The sequence below is a fragment of the Salvelinus fontinalis genome, chromosome 2 (assembly GCF_029448725.1).
Source record: "Salvelinus fontinalis isolate EN_2023a chromosome 2, ASM2944872v1, whole genome shotgun sequence".
In the NCBI taxonomy this organism is placed as follows: domain Eukaryota; kingdom Metazoa; phylum Chordata; class Actinopteri; order Salmoniformes; family Salmonidae; genus Salvelinus; species Salvelinus fontinalis.
The window spans coordinates 9,045,755-9,063,249 of NC_074666.1; the positions used below are offsets into that span (position 1 = coordinate 9,045,755).

General features: G+C 43.3%; 1 protein-coding gene across 3 annotated transcripts in view; it reads left to right on the forward strand.

Annotated features, from left to right (window-relative positions):
* The window catches only part of LOC129811381 (contactin-associated protein-like 4), a 201,452-nt gene that overhangs the window by 155,929 nt on the left and 28,028 nt on the right, over window positions 1-17,495 (forward strand). For all 3 annotated transcript variants that reach the window (XM_055862656.1, XM_055862637.1, XM_055862647.1), the window contains exon 18: window positions 2,694-2,933. In XM_055862656.1, the coding sequence (XP_055718631.1) occupies window positions 2,694-2,933 (240 nt within the window). The remainder of the gene's footprint in view (window positions 1-2,693; window positions 2,934-17,495) is intronic.

Below are 17,495 nucleotides of genomic sequence, written 5' to 3' on the forward strand. Positions count from 1 at the left end.
TCCACTCTCACTCTCTCTCTCTCTCTCTGTCAGCTTTCCTCTCCTCTCTCTCCTCTCTCTCTCTCTGACAGCTTTCTTCTCCTCTCTCTTCTCTCTCTCTCTCTGACAGCTTTCCTCTCCACTCTCTTCTCTCTCTCTCTCTCTCTGACAGCTTTCCTCTCCTCTCTTCTCTCTCTCTCTGACAGCTTTCCTCTCCTCTCTCTCTCTCTCTCTGACAGCTTTTCTCTCCTCTCTCTCTCTCTCTGAGAGCTTTCCTCTCCACTCTCTCTCTCTCTGACAGCTTTCCTATCCTCTCTCTTCTCTCTCTCTCTCTGACAGCTTTCCTCTCCTCTCTCTCTCTCTGACAGCTTTCCTCTCCACTCTCTTCTCCCTCTCTCTCTCTGACAGCTTTCCTCTCCACTCTCTTCTCTTTCTCTCTGACAGCTTTCCTCTCCTCTCTCATCTCTCTCTCTCTGACAGCTTTCCTCTCCTCTCTCTTATCTCTCTCTCTCTCTGATAGCTTTCCTCTCCTCTCTCTTCTCTCTCTCTCTCTCTGACAGCTTTCCTCTCCTCTCTCTCTCTCTCTCTCTGACAGCTTTCCTCTCCCCTCTCTCTCTCTGACAGCTTTCCTCTCCACTCTCTCTCTGAGAGCTTTCCTCTGCACTCTCTCTCTCTCTCTCTGACAGCTTTCCTCTCCTCTCTCTCTCTCTCTGAGAGCTTTCCTCTCCACTCTCTCTCTCTCTCTCTCTGACAGCTTTCCTCTCCACTCTCACTCTCTCTGTCAGCTTTCCTCTCCTCTCTCTTCTCTCTCTCTCTCTGACAGCTTTCCTCTCTTCTCTCTTCTCTCTTCTCTCTCTCTCTCTGACAGCTTTCCTCTCCACTCTCTTCTCTCTCTCTCTGACAGCTTTCCTCTCCTCTCTTCGCTCTCTCTCTGACAGCTTTCCTCTCCTCTCTCTCTCTCTCTCTGACAGCTTTCCTCTCCTCTCTCTCTCTCTCTCTGACAGCTTTCCTCTCCACTCTCTCTCTCTCTCTCTCTGACAGCTTTCCTCTCCTCTCTCTTCTCTCTCTCTCTCTGACAGCTTTCCTCTCCTCTCTCTCTGACAGCTTTCCTCTCCACTCTCTTCTCCCTCTCTCTCTCTGACAGCTTTCCTCTCCTCTCTCATCTCTCTCTCTCTGACAGCTTTCCTCTCCTCTCTCTTATGTCTCTCTCTCTCTGACAGCTTTCCTCTCCTCTCTCTTCTCTCTCTCTCTCTGACAGCTTTCCTCTCCTCTTTCTTCTCTCTCTCTCTCTGACAGCTTTCCTCTCCTCTCTCTCTCTCTCTCTGACAGCTTTCCTCTCCTCTCTCTTCTCTCTCTCTCTCTCTGACAGCTTTCCTCTCCTCTCTCTTCTCTCTCTCTGACAGCTTTCCTCTCCTCTCTCTCTCTCTGACAGCTTTCCTCTCCTCTCTCTCTCTGACAGCTTTCCTCTCCTCTCTCTCTCTCTCTCTCTCTCTGACAGCTTTCCTCTCCTCTCTCTTCTCTCTCTCTCTCTCTCTCTGACAGCTTTTCTGTCTGTCTGTCTGTCTGTCTGTCTGTCTGTCTGTCTGTCTGTCTGTCTGTCTGTGTGATACAGCTTTCCTCTCCTTTTCCTGCTACAGTGGTCCAAGCGGAGTGGCATCTCCTCTGCTCAGGGATTTGCCTCAGGTCACCATTCCAGTACACCAGAATCATGAGCTCATTCTGATGCACAATTACCCAAACGTGATTATATCCCATCGGGCAGCTACCCAAAGTCCGCTCTGCGATGACCAAATTACAGTTTATTCCAACTCAACAGTTACTACTGTAGCATAAGAGTATTCAATAATATTTGATGCCAGGCCGTCATTGTAAATAAGAATTTGTTCTAATTGACTCATCTGGGTAAATATATATATATTTTTTGTTGGGTTTCTTTGCTTCAATTTTTTTTCTTCAGTTGCAGCATCAGTTAGTCTAAAATGAGAAAGTGACATTTTATTCAACAGTTCCTGAAAGGAAAGATTTCTTACATTATATTTGACTAAAGATTTGACAGCCTGCCTAAGAAATGCTTCAACATTGTGTTACTGCTTTGTAAAAAATAAAAATAAATAAAACGTTTTTCAGATCGAAGAGAACTCAGACCCAGAGAGTCTTGCTTTGCAGGGGGAGAGGCTCATTGATTCTTTGTTGTGAAAAGCCCTGCCTGAACTCCAAGAACAATCTGAACTGCCAGCTCTGAAGTATGGGGAGATGCCAGAGAAGAGAAAGAAAAGACAAGGAGGAGAGGGAGGTTAGCAGCAAGAGCAGTGGCAACAGACAGACAGCTGATAAAAGTCAGCTCTCTGAATGTGTTTTCCACCCACAACTTAGTTTTCATCCCCCAGTCGTAGTTTAAATGGTTTTTGTAATTTTCAAAAAGTGTTGACAAAGTTATGTTCTCGGGAGCGGCAGGCGGGCGGGCGGCTGGGTGACGTGTCAAATAGCTCTGGTACGTGCCCCATCACAGGGCGGCCAGGTGTTGTGTCACGTAGCTCTGGTACGTACCCCGTCACACAGACTAAGAAGAAATAGAGAAAGTGGCAGGAGATACAGAAGTTTGTATGTACTGTACATACACTATAGGATATCTGACTTATCCACTACCCTTGGAATTTCAGATAGAGAAACAGGAACAATGGGTTTTTACTGTGTGCTGTGTTGGGTGTTGACAGGTGGCACAGCCTCCAGAATGAAAGGCTTCCTGGGGTGTATCCGCTCACTGCAGCTGAACGGGAGGACTCTGGACCTGGAGGAGAGGGCTAAGATCACGCCCGGGGTGAGGCCGGGCTGCCCGGGACACTGCAGCAGCTACGGGGAGCTGTGCCAGAACCAAGGGAGGTGCGTGGAGATGTACAACGGCTTCTCCTGCGACTGTGGCCTCTCAGCCTTCGCAGGCCCCTTCTGCAAGAGAGGTAAATAGACCATGAGCATCACATCGACTTCTAAGCTCTGAGGTTCTGGTGATCATCTCATCAGCCACGTGAGAGGATGTGGCGTTCATGTTGATGCAGTCAACACAACACCAGAGGATATGTTCATATGTTATTACACTACAATCTATTCTAAACCATCTCCATGGTTACAGTATCTTAACTGACTTGCCTAGTCAAATAAAGGTTATATAAACATTTGATAAATATAACAATATTAAACTTATGATGTTTAGCCTACTGTTTTTAATTATTTTATTGTAAGACTAACATACTGTTAGCTCTACAGAACATATTTATAGCTACATTTTTTTGTAATCATTTGATTTTGACCCTTAGTAGCTTCCTACCAAGGAGTGGGCATTTTATTTAACCTTTATTTTGACAGGGTGTCAATGCTGAGACCAAGGTCTCTTTTCCAGATGAGGCCTGTATACCACCATAATACACATCAAAATACAATAAACACGTTAAACTACACATTCACGTACACAATAAGACAGCACGTTATTATACAGTACACGAAAAGCAAAACACAATCATAAAAAACACATTTTTTGATAAAAAGGTCCCCTAGCAACCGTCTGAAATGCTCTAGAGTGTAACAGCTGTCTAATTCCTCCTTCTCGGATGAGGAGAAGGAGTAAGGGTCGGACCAAAACGCAGCATTGTATGATGACATACTGATTTATTTAAATAAAGACGAAACAAGAAGAACACTTGAATTGATTACAAAATAACAAACGACGTAGACTGACCTGAACATAAGAACTTACATAAACACGAAGAACGCATGACACAGGAACAGACTACCCAAACGAACGAACAAACGAAACAGTCCCGTGTGGTAGACACAGACACAGGAACAATCACCCACAAACAAACAGTGAGAACAGCCTACCTTAATATGGTTCTCAATCAGAGGAAACGTCAAACACCTGCCTCTAATTGAGAACCATATCAGGCAACACATTTAACCCAACATAGAAACACATAACATAGAATGCTCACCCCAACTCACGCCCTGACCAACTAAACACATACAAAAACAAGGAAAACAGGTCAGGAACGTGACACAGAGGCTCCAATTCTTTCCAGAACAGCCATTAGAATGTTTTACATTTTAAACGATGACGATCAAAAGGTGAAGAATCCATATTATTTCAGAGGTCCGTCTTAGCGAGCTTGAGTTAAAACACGACTTAACATGCAGTTACCAGCTGTGTGAGTTAGCTACATCAAGAGCTTAATAATATAGGAGGGTTTTCTGTACACCTTTTGATGTCTGAGTCATCGCCATCAGTAGGTCAACTGTATGACGCAGGCTGGAAAATTGGATGTGTTGAATAATTAATAAGAATGACTTGGACCATTTCCTGGTAGAATCGGTCAGTAGTTATGGTGGCAGTGCTGACTGACACAGTAGATGTGGTAACGGAGTCAACGGAATACAGAGGTTCCATTGACCAGACTTGCGCACATTCAACAAATCTCATCTAACAAAGACGATATTCGTCAAACCTGTCATGATGTATGCATTGTAACAGGCCCACAATGTGGTTACTTACATTACATAGACAAACATATGTGGACATCTGCTCATCAAACATCTAATTCCAAAATCATGGGCGTATGCAGTTGGCTGCTATAACGGCCTCTACTCTTCTGGGAATGCTTTCCACTAGATGTTAGAACATTGCTGCAGGGACTTGCTTCAGCTAACGATGTTGGGCGATTAGGCCTGGTTCGCTGTCGGCGTTCCAATTCATCACAAAGGTGTTCGAGGGAGTTGAGGTCAGGGCTCTGTCCAGTCAAGTTCTTCCACACCATCTCAACCATCTCAACAAACGATTTCTTTATGGACATCGCTGGGTGCTCAGTAGCATCATGCTGAAACCGAAAAGGGCCGTCCCCAAACTGTTGCCACAAAGTTGGAAGCCCAGAATTATCTAGATGTCATCGTATGCTGTAGCGTTAAGATTTCCCTTCCCTGGAACTAAGGGGCCTAGCCCGAACCATGACAAACTGCCCCAGACCATTATTCCTCCTCCACCAAACGTTACAGTTGGCACTATACATTGTGGCAGATAGGTCAAACAGACTGACAGATGTTGAAGCGGGATTCATCACTCCAGAGAACGTGTGTCCACTGCTCCAGAGTCCAATGATGGCAAGCTTTACACCACTCCATCCGACACTTGGCATTGCGCATAGTGATCTTAGGCCTCTGTGTAGCTGCTCGGCCATGGAAACCCATTTCATGAAGAACCAGACTAACAGTTTTTGTGCTGTAGTTGCTTCCAGAGGCAGTTTCGAACTCGGTAGTGAGTGTTTCAACCGAGGACAGATGATTTTTACGTGCGATTCTGCACACTTCCCGTTCTGTAAGCTTGTGTGGGCTACCACTCCACGGCTGATACGTTGTTGCTCCTAGACATTTCCACTTCACAATAACAGAACTTACAATTGACTGGGGCAGCTCAAGCAGGGCATAAATTTGACGAACTGACTCGTTGGAAAGGTGGTGACCTATGACGGTGCCACATTGAATGTAATGGAGCTCTTCAGTAAGGGCCACTCTACTTCCAATGTTTGTCTATGGAGATTGCATGGATGTGTGCTCGATTTTATACACCTGTCAGGAACAGGTATGGCTGAAATAGCTGAATCCATTTACATTTACATTTAAGTCATTTAGCAGACGCTCTTATCCAGAGCGACTTACAAATTGGTGCATTCACCTAATGACATCCAGTGGAAATCCACTCATTTGAAGGGGTGGCCACATACTTTTAGCCATGTAGTGTATGTACGATTTGGATATATTTGGCTGTTTTCGCTGCATATCATTTAGATGTTGTTCCTTTTTCAGGTTTAAAAGAAGTGACTGCTAAATTCTAAAACGTTCTCATAAGCTGTTCTCATAAGCTGGTTAGTAAAGCTAGCATACGGAAATGATTGATGGTAGTCAGTCATCTTTAACTATAATGCAGTTGATTGGTAATGATGACATGAACATGTGTTGGGGTTGACACCCATACAAACATCATACTCAGATTTTTACCTCAACATAGTGTAAAATACACATATAAACAATAGCCTAAATGCAAGCAAATTTTACTGGGAGGCAATGAGGAGATAAGTGATATTTCCCTCATGGCCCTTTCCCCCACACATTTCCATTGCATTTCCACATTTTGGGTCGAGTTCCATTGACCTCTTTACCGCATCTATGCCAAGCCGCTGGTCACAACACTTGAAGACTGTTCTTAATTAGTGTTCTTGTTATAGATGCTCTACTACTCCACAGTCTAGCTCTTGTCAGTTAAAGAGTCTATTGTTCTGTAAGTAACAAGGTCATAATAGTGTTAATTATGTCTGTAAGAAGAACATTTTATAGAAGAACAAATAAGTAGGTTATTAAATATATTGACGTTTTAAATACATGTTCAAAACTCTGCATTGGCTTAATAATAGTTAACGCAGGGACAGAATGTTAAGTGTTTTACAGCGAAAACACAACATAGCGTTATATTAGCTTACCACAATAGCCAGAAACACAAGCCATTTCCCAGTAGCAAAAGTTAGCGATCGTGACAAACCAGCAAAAGATATATAATTTTTGACTAACGTTGATAAGCTTCATCAGATGACAGTCCTATAACATCAGGTTATACATACACTTATGTTTTGTTCGAAAATGTGCATATTTAGAGCTGAAATCAGTGGTTATACATGTTGCTATCGTAGCTACTTTTTCCACAACGTCTAAACAGCAACAATATTTTTCTGACACACATATTCTGACCAAATAGCTATTCATAAACATAACTAAAAAATACATGTTGTATAGGAAACGATAGATCCATTAGTTCTTAATGCAATCGCAGTGTTAGAATTCTAAAAATATCTTCATTACGACATAAGACTTAGTTATGGTAAGGGATTACCAAAACCTGAGCGCAAAGCTACTAGTACACAGTTCGACAGATATATGAAATAGCATCACAAAATGGTTCCTACTTTTGCTGATCTTCTATCAGAATGTTGTACCTTTGGTCCTTTGTCCAGAAGCGTCTTTGTTTGGATTCAGAACGTTCTTTTTCCCTCTTGAATTAGCAAGCACACTGGCCATGCGGCGCTAAGCTCTCCAACGTCAACAAAGTCAAACAACGCAACACAACTAACGTCCCGAATAAATTTCAATAATCTAATGAAACTATATTGAAAAAACATACTTTAGGATGATATTGTAACATGTATCAAATAAAATCAAAGCCGGAGATCATATTCGCCCATAATGACTGGTTTCCAGTAGGCAATAAAAGGTCCCAACTGAAAACAGAAAATGGGGGACACCTTGTTCCAAGAGGGCTTATTCAACGTCAGACAGAGATAATCAACTCATTTTTCCTCTCACTTCCTCTTGACATCCGGGTGAAGGTGTATGACGTGCACGTATAGTCATACGTATCATGCCCATTTATAGGCAGTCACTTGAACAGAACATAGATTTCAGACTTTCCACTTCCTGGTCACAAAGTGTGCTGCCAAATGAGTTCTGTTTTACCCACAGACAAAATTCAAACGGTTTTAGAAACTAGAGAGTGTTTTCTATCCAATAGTAATAATAATATGCATATTGTACGAGCAAGAATTGAGTATGAGGCAGTTTAATTTGGGAACGAAATTATTACAAAGTGCAAACAGCACCCCCTATTGACAAGAAGATTTAAAGGCTAGGAAAACCAAATGCATGCTTTTCAACCGTTCGCTGCCCGCACCCACCCGCCCGGCTAGCATCACTACTCTGGACGGTTCTGACTTAGAATATGTGGACAACTACAAATACTTAGGTGTCTTGCTAGACTGTAAACTCTCCTTCCAGACTCATATTAAACATCTCCAATCCAAAATTAAATCTAGAATTGGCTTCCTATTTCGCAACAAAGCCTCCTTCACTCAAGCCGCCAAACATACCCTCGTAAAACTGACTATCCTACCTATCCTCGACTTCGGCGATGTCATTTACAAAATAGCTTCAAATACTCTACTCAGCAAACTGGATGCAGTCTATCACAGTGCCATCCGTTTTGTCACCAAAGCCCCATATACCACCCACCACTGCAACCTGTATGCTCTAGTCGGCTGGCCCTCGCTATATGTTCGTCGCTAGACCCACTGGCTCCAGGTCATCAATAAGTCTATGCTAGGTAAAGCTCCGCCTTATCTCAGCTCACTGTTCACGATAACAACACCCACCCGTAGCACGCGCTCCAGCAGGTATATCTCACTGGTCATCCCCAAAGCCAACACCTGCTTTGGCCGCCTTTCCTTCCAGTTCTCTGCTGCCAATGACTGGAACGAATTGCAAAAATCGCTGAAGCTGGAGACTTATATTTCCCTCACTAACTTTAAACATCAGCTATCTGAGCAGCTAACCGATCGCTGCAACTGTACATAGCCCATCTGTAAATAGACCACCCAATCTACCTACCTCATCCCCATATTGGTTTTTATATACTTTTCTGCTCTTTTGCACACCAGTATTTCTACTTGCACATCATCATCTGCTATTTATCACTCCAGTGTTAATTTGCCAAACTGTAATTAATTCGCTACTATGGCCTAATAATTGCCTTACCTCCTCATGCCATTTGCACACACTGTATATAGACCTTGTTTTCCATTGTGTTATTGACTGTACGCTTGTTTATTCCATGTGTAACTCTGTGTTGTTCTGGTGCCGCACTGCTTTGCTTTATCTTGGCCAGGTCGCAGTTGTAAATGAGAACTTGTTCTCAACTAGCTTACCTTGTTAAATAAAGGTGAAATATATTATATTTTAAAAATATATTTACTTTCTTCCTACATATAACTATTAACCTCTGGTGTAGCCCCTTGGCTATGGTACCCCTCATTTCTCTATTACAACTAATGATTAATAAGGATTTAAAGTTCAGAAATCCAAACCTATCAGCATACATGGACATATATGCTTTGTTTAATGCCAGTGGCAGGTCATTGGTACAAATAGAAAAGGGTAGAGGGCCTAGAGAGCTGCCCTGTGGTACACCTAACTTTACATGTTTGACATTAGAGATGCTTCCATTTAAGAAACCCTCTGTTATATTAGATCTATAAAGTTGAAGTTGGAAGTTTACATACACCTTAGCCAAATACATTTAGTCCTTACATTTAATCCAAGTACATTTTTCCTGTTTTAGGTCAGTTAGGATCACCACTTTATTTTAAGAATTTGAAATAGTTGAGACAATAGTTGAGAGAATTATTTATTTCAGCTTTTATTTATTTCGTCACATTCCCAGTGGGTCAGAAGTTTATATATACTCAATTAGTAGTTGGTAGCATTGCCTTTCCATTACTTAACTTGGGTCAAACATTTCGGGTAGCCTTCCACAAGCTTCCCACAAGAAGTTGGGTGAATTTTGGCCCATTCCTCCTGACAGAGCTGGTGTAACTGACTCAGGTTTGTTGTAAGGCCTCCTGGCTTGCACACGTTTTTTCAGTTCTGCCCACACATATTCTATAGGATTGAGGTCAGAGCTTTGTGATGGCCACTCCAATACCTTGACTTTGTTGTCCTTAAGCCATTTTGCCACAACTTTGGAAGTATGCTTGGGGTCATTTGCGAACAAGCTTTAACTTCCTGACTGATGTCTCGAGATGTTGCTTCAATATATCCACATAATTTTTCTTCCTCATGACGTTTTTCCCCAAAAGTGAAAACAGCACCCCCTGTCCTCATCAGGTTAAGTAACCTCCAAACGAGCTTTAATGCCATATAACACTCCTTCCGTGGCCTCCAACTGCTCTTAACCTCTACTTCCTCACAATTTTGTGATTTTCCCTCCTGCAGCAAAGCACCCCCACAACATGATGCTGCCACCCCGTGCTTCACGGTTGGGATGGTGTTCTTCTGTCACGCCCTGACCTTAGTTTTCTATGTTTTATGTATTATTTTGGTCAGGTCAGGGTGTGACGAGGGTGGGTATGCTTGTTTATCCTGTCTAGGGGTTTTTGTATGTCTTGGGGTTTTGGTTAGTCTAGGCATATTGTAGGTCTATGGTGGCCTGAATTGGTTCCCAATCAGAGACAGCTGTTTATCGTTGTCTCTGATTGTGGATCCTATTTAGGTTGCCATTTCCCATTTAGGTTTTGTGGGTTTTTGTCTATGTGTAGTTGCATGTCAGCACTCTTGTAATTTAGCTTCACGCTCGTTTTGTTATTTTTGCTAGTTTGTTTAGTGTTCTTCATCTATTAACTTCTTATGGCTGCAAGGGGCAGTATTGAGTAGCCAGTTAAATTGTGCCCATTTCAAACGGCCTCGTACTCAATTCTTGCTCGTACAATATGCATATTATTATTACTATTGCATAGAAAACACTCTCTAGTTTCTAAAACCGTTTGAATTATTTCTCTGAGTGAAACAGAACTCATTCTGCAGCACATTTCCTGACCAGGAAGTGGAATGTCAGAAATCGATGCTCTGTTCAACTTCATGCCTATACATGGGCAATGAACGTAAGAGTCTACGTACACTTCATACACCTTCCCCTGGTTGTCAAGAGGCGGTGAGAGAAGAAATTTCGTGTTTATCTTGGTCTGAGGTGGAATTAAAGCTCTTTGTATGACGTGACCGTCCATTTCCTGTTTCTGGAGCGTGCGAAAGAGGACATGGATTTGCCTTCTGTTTAGCTGTCGTTATGGACGACTAACATCTCCGGTTTAGATTTTATTTGATACATGTGACCATATCATCGTAAAGTATGTTTTTTCAATATAGTTTAATCAGATTATTGAAATTTTTTCGGGAGTTTTGCCGTGTTCCGTTCTCTGACTTTGTTGACGTTGGAGAGATCCGTGCCACTTGGCAAGTGCCCATGCTAAATCAAGAGGGAAATTTGCCGTTCCAGATCCAAACAACAACTGTTCTGGACAAAGGACACCTTGTCCAACATTCTGACGGAAGATCACCAAAAGTAAGAAACATTTTATGATGCTATTTCTAATATCTGTCGTGCATGTGAACTGGTCGTCGGCACCCAAGTGTTTCTGGCTATTGTGGCTACGCTAATATAACGCTATATTGTGTTTTCGCTGTAAAACACTTGATAAATCGGAAATATTGTCTGGAATCACAAGATGCCTGTCTTTCAATTGCTGTACACTATGTATTTTTCAGAAATGTTTTATGATGAGCATTTAGTTATTTGGCGTTGGTGTCTGTAATATTTCTGTCTGCTTTCGGTGCAATTTCTGACTGTAGCTGCAATGTAAACTATGATTTATACCTGAAATATGCACATTTTTCTAACAAAACATATGCTATACAATAAATATGTTATCAGACTGTCATCTGATGAAGTTGTTTCTTGGTTAGTGGCTATTTATATCTTTATTTGGTCGAATTTGTGATAGCTACTGATGGAGTAAAAAACGGATGGAGTAAGAAAAGTGGTGTCTTTTGCTAACGTGGTTAGCTAATAGATTTACATATTGTGTCTTCCCTGTAAAACATTTAAAAATGTTCACTAACCTTCTCAGAATTCTTCAGATGACAGTCCTATAACATCATATTACACAATGCATATAGAGTTTGTTCGAAAATGTGCATATTTAGTGGCACAATTCGTGGTTATACAATGTGATTAGTGGCCAAAACTTCAAGAAATCTGTCCGGCGCCATCTTGGAGAGGCACCTATTCTAATCGAAAACTATTCATAAACTTGACTAAAAAAATACAGGTTGGACAGCAATTGAAAGACAAATTAGTTCTTAATGCAATCGCTGGGTTACATTTCTTAAATTAACGTTAATTCAAAATACAGCGTGCGATAAAGCAAGGCTGCACTGCAAGTAATGGCGGCTTATGCATTTGACTTTTTTCAACAGAACAACGAATTATCAGCATAAATAGTTCTTACTTTTTGATGAACTCTCATCAGAATCTTGGGAAAGGTGTCCTTTGTCCAAAAGAATCGTTGCTTGGTTGTAGAATGTCGTTTTCAACGTTGCAATTAGCAGTAAACATTAGCCATGTGGGCCAGAGATACCCAACTTCCTACAACGCCACGAAAATAAATACCCGAAAATCGCAATATACTGACATAAACTGATATAATTCAGTTCAAAATAACAAGATTATGATGTCTTTAAAGCCTATATCGAATAAAAACACAGCCGGAAATGTCTAAGATCTATAACCGATGCTTCTAGTAGAATGTGCCAAGGTCCTCAGTGCGTCAGAGCGAAGGGGAAAAGAACGATACACGTCTTTGCCAAGTCATTTATAACCTTTGGGATCTACGTAGAGACTCCATTTCAAGTCTCCCTATTCGCTAACAACCAGGGGAAGGCGTATGCAGTGCATCTCAACCAATAGAAGACAGGCAGAGTTATACACAAGTCTCAGAGCAGGTTGGAAAATTTGGCATTCTCACATCCACATAGGAAAATTGCTCTAAGTCCAGTTCTGTTTCACTCACAGATATAATTCAAATGGTTTTAGAAACTAGAGTGTTTTCTATCCAATAGTAATAATAATATGCATATTGTACGAGTAAGAATTGAGTACGAGGCAGTTTAATTTGGGAACGTCATAATTACAAAGTGCAAACAGCTCCCCCTATTGACAAGAAGTTAACTTAGTGTATGTAAACTTTTGACCCACTGGAAATATTGTGATACGGTGAATTATAAGTGAAATAATCTGTCTGTAAACAATTGTTGGAAAAATTACTTGTCATGCACAAAGTAGATGTCCTAACCGAATTGCCAGAACTATAGTTTATTAACAAGAAATTTGTGGAGTGGTTGAAAAATGAGTTTTAATGACTCCAACCTAAGTGTATGTAAACTTTCGACTTCAACTGTAGCTCTGAGTCCATGATATGGCATGGAGTTGAAAAGACATAACACAAGTTTTCTCACCGCAGGTTATGTTCAATATTATCAAAGGCTGCACTGAAATCGAACAGTACAGCTCCCAAAATCGTATTATTATCAATTTCTTTCAGCCAAGCATCAGTCATTTGTGTCAGTGCAGTACATAATGAGTGGCCTTCTCTATAAGCATGCTGGAAGTCTGTTGTTAATTTGTTTCCAGAGAAGTAGCATTGTATTTGGTCAAACAGTAATTTACCCAACAATTTGCTAATAGCTGGCAGCAAGATGATAGGTCTGCTGTTAGAACCAATAAAGGCCGTTTTACCACTCTTGGGTAGCGTCATGACTTTGGCTTCCTTCCAGGCCTGAGGACAAAGACTTTCCTCTAGGCTCAGATTAAAGATATGACTGTAATGACGGTCCTCCTCCTCTTCATCCGAAGAGGAGGAGCAGGGATTGAACCAAGGTGCAGCGCGTTGAAATGACATGATGAATTTATTTAACAAGACAAAACGAACTATACTTGAAAATGATACAAAATAACAAAACGAAAGTAGACAGACCTGAACTACGAACTTACATACAACGTGAAGAACGAAATGAACAGGAACAGACTACATGAAATGAACAAACCGTATACAGTCCCGTATGGTGCAAACATAGACACAGACACAGGAGACAACCACCCACAAACAAACAGTGTGAATGCCCTACCTAAATATGACTCTTGATTAGAGGAAAATGCAAACCACCTGCCTCTAATCAAGAGCCATACCAGGCAAACCAAAACCAACATAGAAACGAATAACATAGACTGCCCACCCAAAACACATGCCCTGACCATAAACACATAAAAACAACATAAAACAGGTCAGGACTGTTACAGTACCCCCCCCTCAAGATGCGCACGCCGGGCGCACAAGCACAAAGTCCAGGGGAGGGTCCGGGTGGGCAGTTGACCACGGTGGTGGTTCCGGCTCAGGACGCTGTCCCAATCCCACCATAATAAATCCCCGCTTCTGTGTCTTCCTCAAGGTGGCGACCCTCGCCACCGACCTTGGACTGGGAACCCTAGACATGGGTCCCGCTGGATTTAGGGGCCGCCCCGGACTGAGGGACGGCAGCTCCGGACAACACCGGGACAAGGGGCAACACCGGGACAAGGGGCAGGTCCCGGCTGGCTGGCTCTGGCGGATCCTGGCTGGACGGCTCTGAAGGCTGATCCGGTCTGACGGAAGGCTCTGGCTGATCCGGTCTGACGGAAGGCTCTGGCTGATCCGGTCTGGCGGAAGGCTCTGGCTGATCCGGTCTGGCGGAAGGCTCTGGCTGATCCGGTCTGGCGGAAGGCTCTGGCGGCTCCTGTCTGGCTGACGGCTCTGTAGGCTCTTGGCAGACGGGCGGCTTTGCAGGCTCATGGCAGACGGGCAGCTTTGCAGGCTCATGGCAGACGGGCAGCTTTGCAGGCTCATGGCAGACGGGCAGTTCAGGCGCCGCTGGGCAGACGGGCAGTTCAGGCGCCGCTGGGCAGACGGGCAGTTCAGGCGCCGCTGGGCAGACGGGCAGTTCAGGCGCCGCTGGGCAGACGGGCAGTTCAGGCGACGCTGGGCAGACGGGCAGCTCAGGCACCGCTGGGCAGACGGGCACACCTGTAGGGAGGAGACGGAGAGACAGCCTGGTGCGTGGGGCTGCCACAGGACCCACCAGGCTGGAGAGACCTACAGGAGGCTTGATGTTAAAAGGCACCTGAAGGACCGGGCTGTGGGGGAGTACTGGAGCTCTGGTGCGCAGCCTTGGCACCACTCCCCCAGGCTGGCATACTACTCCAGCCCGTACCCTCCAGAGTGCAGGCACAGGTTGAACCGGGCTGTGGATGAGCACTGGAGATCTAGTGCCTACTACGCGCACTTCTCCCTTAGGCTCCACTCCCACATTAGCCCGGTACGAGCGGAGCGTAGGCATAGGACGCACTGCACCCTCCCAGCGCCCCGGAGACACAGCACGCAGAGCCGGCGCAGGATACCCTGGACCGAAACTGCGTACCGGAGACCAGACGCGCTGAGCAGGCACAATACGCCCCGGCTGGATGCCCACACTCACTTGACACTTTCGGGGGGCTGCCCTATAGCGCACCAGGCTATGGGCACGCACTGGCGACACCGTGCGCTTAACCGCATAACACGGTGCCTGACCAGTGACGCGTTGCTTATAATAAGCACGAGGAGTGCGCTCAGGTCTGCTACCTGGCTTAGCCACACTCCTCTCTAGCCCCCCCCCAAAAAATTTCTGGGGTTGCCTCTCGTACCTGTCCCGCTGCCGTGCTGCCTCCTCATATCGCCGCCGCTCAGCTTTCGCTTCCTCCAGCTCAGCTTTGGGGCGGCGATACTCCCCAGCCTGTGCCCAGGGTCCTTCTCCGTTCAACTCTTCCTCCCAAGTCCACAAGTCCTGGGATTTCTGCGGTTGCTGTCCTCTTCCCCGCTGCTTGGTTCTGGTAATTTGGTGGGTGGTTCTGTAATGACGGTCCTCCTCCTCTTCATCCGAAGAGGAGGAGCAGGGATTGAACCAAGGTGCAGCGCGTTGAAATGACATGATGAATTTATTTAACAAGACAAAACGAACTATACTTGAAAATGATACAAAATAACAAAACGAAAGTAGACAGACCTGAACTACGAACTTACATACAACGTGAAGAACGAAATGAACAGGAACAGACTACATGAAATGAACAAACCGTATACAGTCCCGTATGGTGCAAACATAGACACAGACACAGGAGACAACCACCCACAAACAAACAGTGTGAATGCCCTACCTAAATATGACTCTTGATTAGAGGAAAATGCAAACCACCTGCCTCTAATCAAGAGCCATACCAGGCAAACCAAAACCAACATAGAAACGAATAACATAGACTGCCCACCCAAAACACATGCCCTGACCATAAACACATAAAAACAACATAAAACAGGTCAGGACTGTTACAATGACAGATAGGAGTGGCTATAGAGTCCTCTACCATCCTCAGTAGCTTTCCATCTAAGTTGTCAATGCCAGGAGGTTTGTCATTATTGATCAATAACAATATTTTTCCACCTGTCCACCTAACCTTACAAAATTCTAACTTGCAATGCTTTTCTTTCATTATTCGTTTTTTTTATTCATGAGTAGAATGGCTCACTGTTCGATGTTGGCATTTCCTGCCTGGGTTTGCCCATTTTGCCAATGAAGTAACCATTACAATAATTGGCTCTATCAAATGTTTTTTGATGAAGAAACCATCTGATTCGATGAAAGATGGAGTTCAATTTGTCTTTCTGCCCATAATTTAATTTAAAGTACTCCAAAGTTTTTTTTCCATCATTCATTATATCATTGATCTTGGCTTCATAACCTCTACCGAGCACCTAACCCGGATCCGGGATCACCCCCCACCCCCCCCACACTGATTAGCATCGCTAGCATAGCGTCACAATTAAATAGTAGCATCTAAATATCATTAAATCACAAGTCCAAGACACCCAATGAAAGACACAAATCTTGTGAATAAAGCCACCATTTCAGATTTTTAAAATGTTTTACAGGGAAGACACAATATGTAAATCTATTAGCTAAACACGTTAGCAAAAGACACCATTTTTTTACTCCAACAGTTTTTTCCTGCGTCAGTAGCTATCACTAATTCGACTAAATGAAAATATATATAGCCACTAACCAAGAAACAAATTCATAAGATGACAGTCTGATAACATATTTATGGTATAGCATAGTTTTTTTTTTTAAATGTGCATTTTTCAGGTATAAATCACAGTTCTACATTGCAGCTGCAATCTGATATAGTGCTGATGCAGCCAGAACAATTGCAGAGACCAACGTCATATAACTAATTGCTTGTCTTAAAACATTTCAGAAAAAATACACAGCGTACAGATATTGAAAGCCCAACATCTGGTGAATCCAAACAATATTTCAGATTTATTAAATGTTTTATAGCGAAAACAAAATGTAGCGCTAAATTAGCATAGCCACGCCAGCCAGAACCAGCTGGGCGCGCCCGACCAGTTCACATGCACGACAGATATATGAAATAACATCGTAAATTGGGTCTTACTATTGCTGATCTTTCATCAGAATGTTGATAAAGGTGTCCTTAGTCCTGATGAGTCGTTCAATCCATTCACAATGGCAACTTTCCCTCTTCATTTAGCCTAGGTACTGGTCGACTGGCACGGTTCTATCCAAAGTTAAAAAACTCACAGAACGGAACACGGCAAAACTCCCGAAAAAATTCAAATAATCTGATTAAACTATATTGAAAAAACATACATTAAGATGATATGGTCACATGTATCAAACAAACTTCGAGAAGGTGCTAGTTTTCATCCGTAACGGCAGCATAACAAAAGACAATTGCACCTCTAAAACGCGCGTGTCAGAGAACCGGAAGTTGTCGGTCACGCTAAAGAAATAGGTCTTATTTCACGCCAGTACAAGATAAACAAAAAATTTCTCCTCTGACGTCTTCTTGACACCCAGAGGAAGACGAATGAAGTGTGTTTCGGGTCATAGGTGGCGTGACCATATATAGGCAGAGCGTTGAAGCGAGCATACACATCTTGCAATCTTCTTCTTGCTCA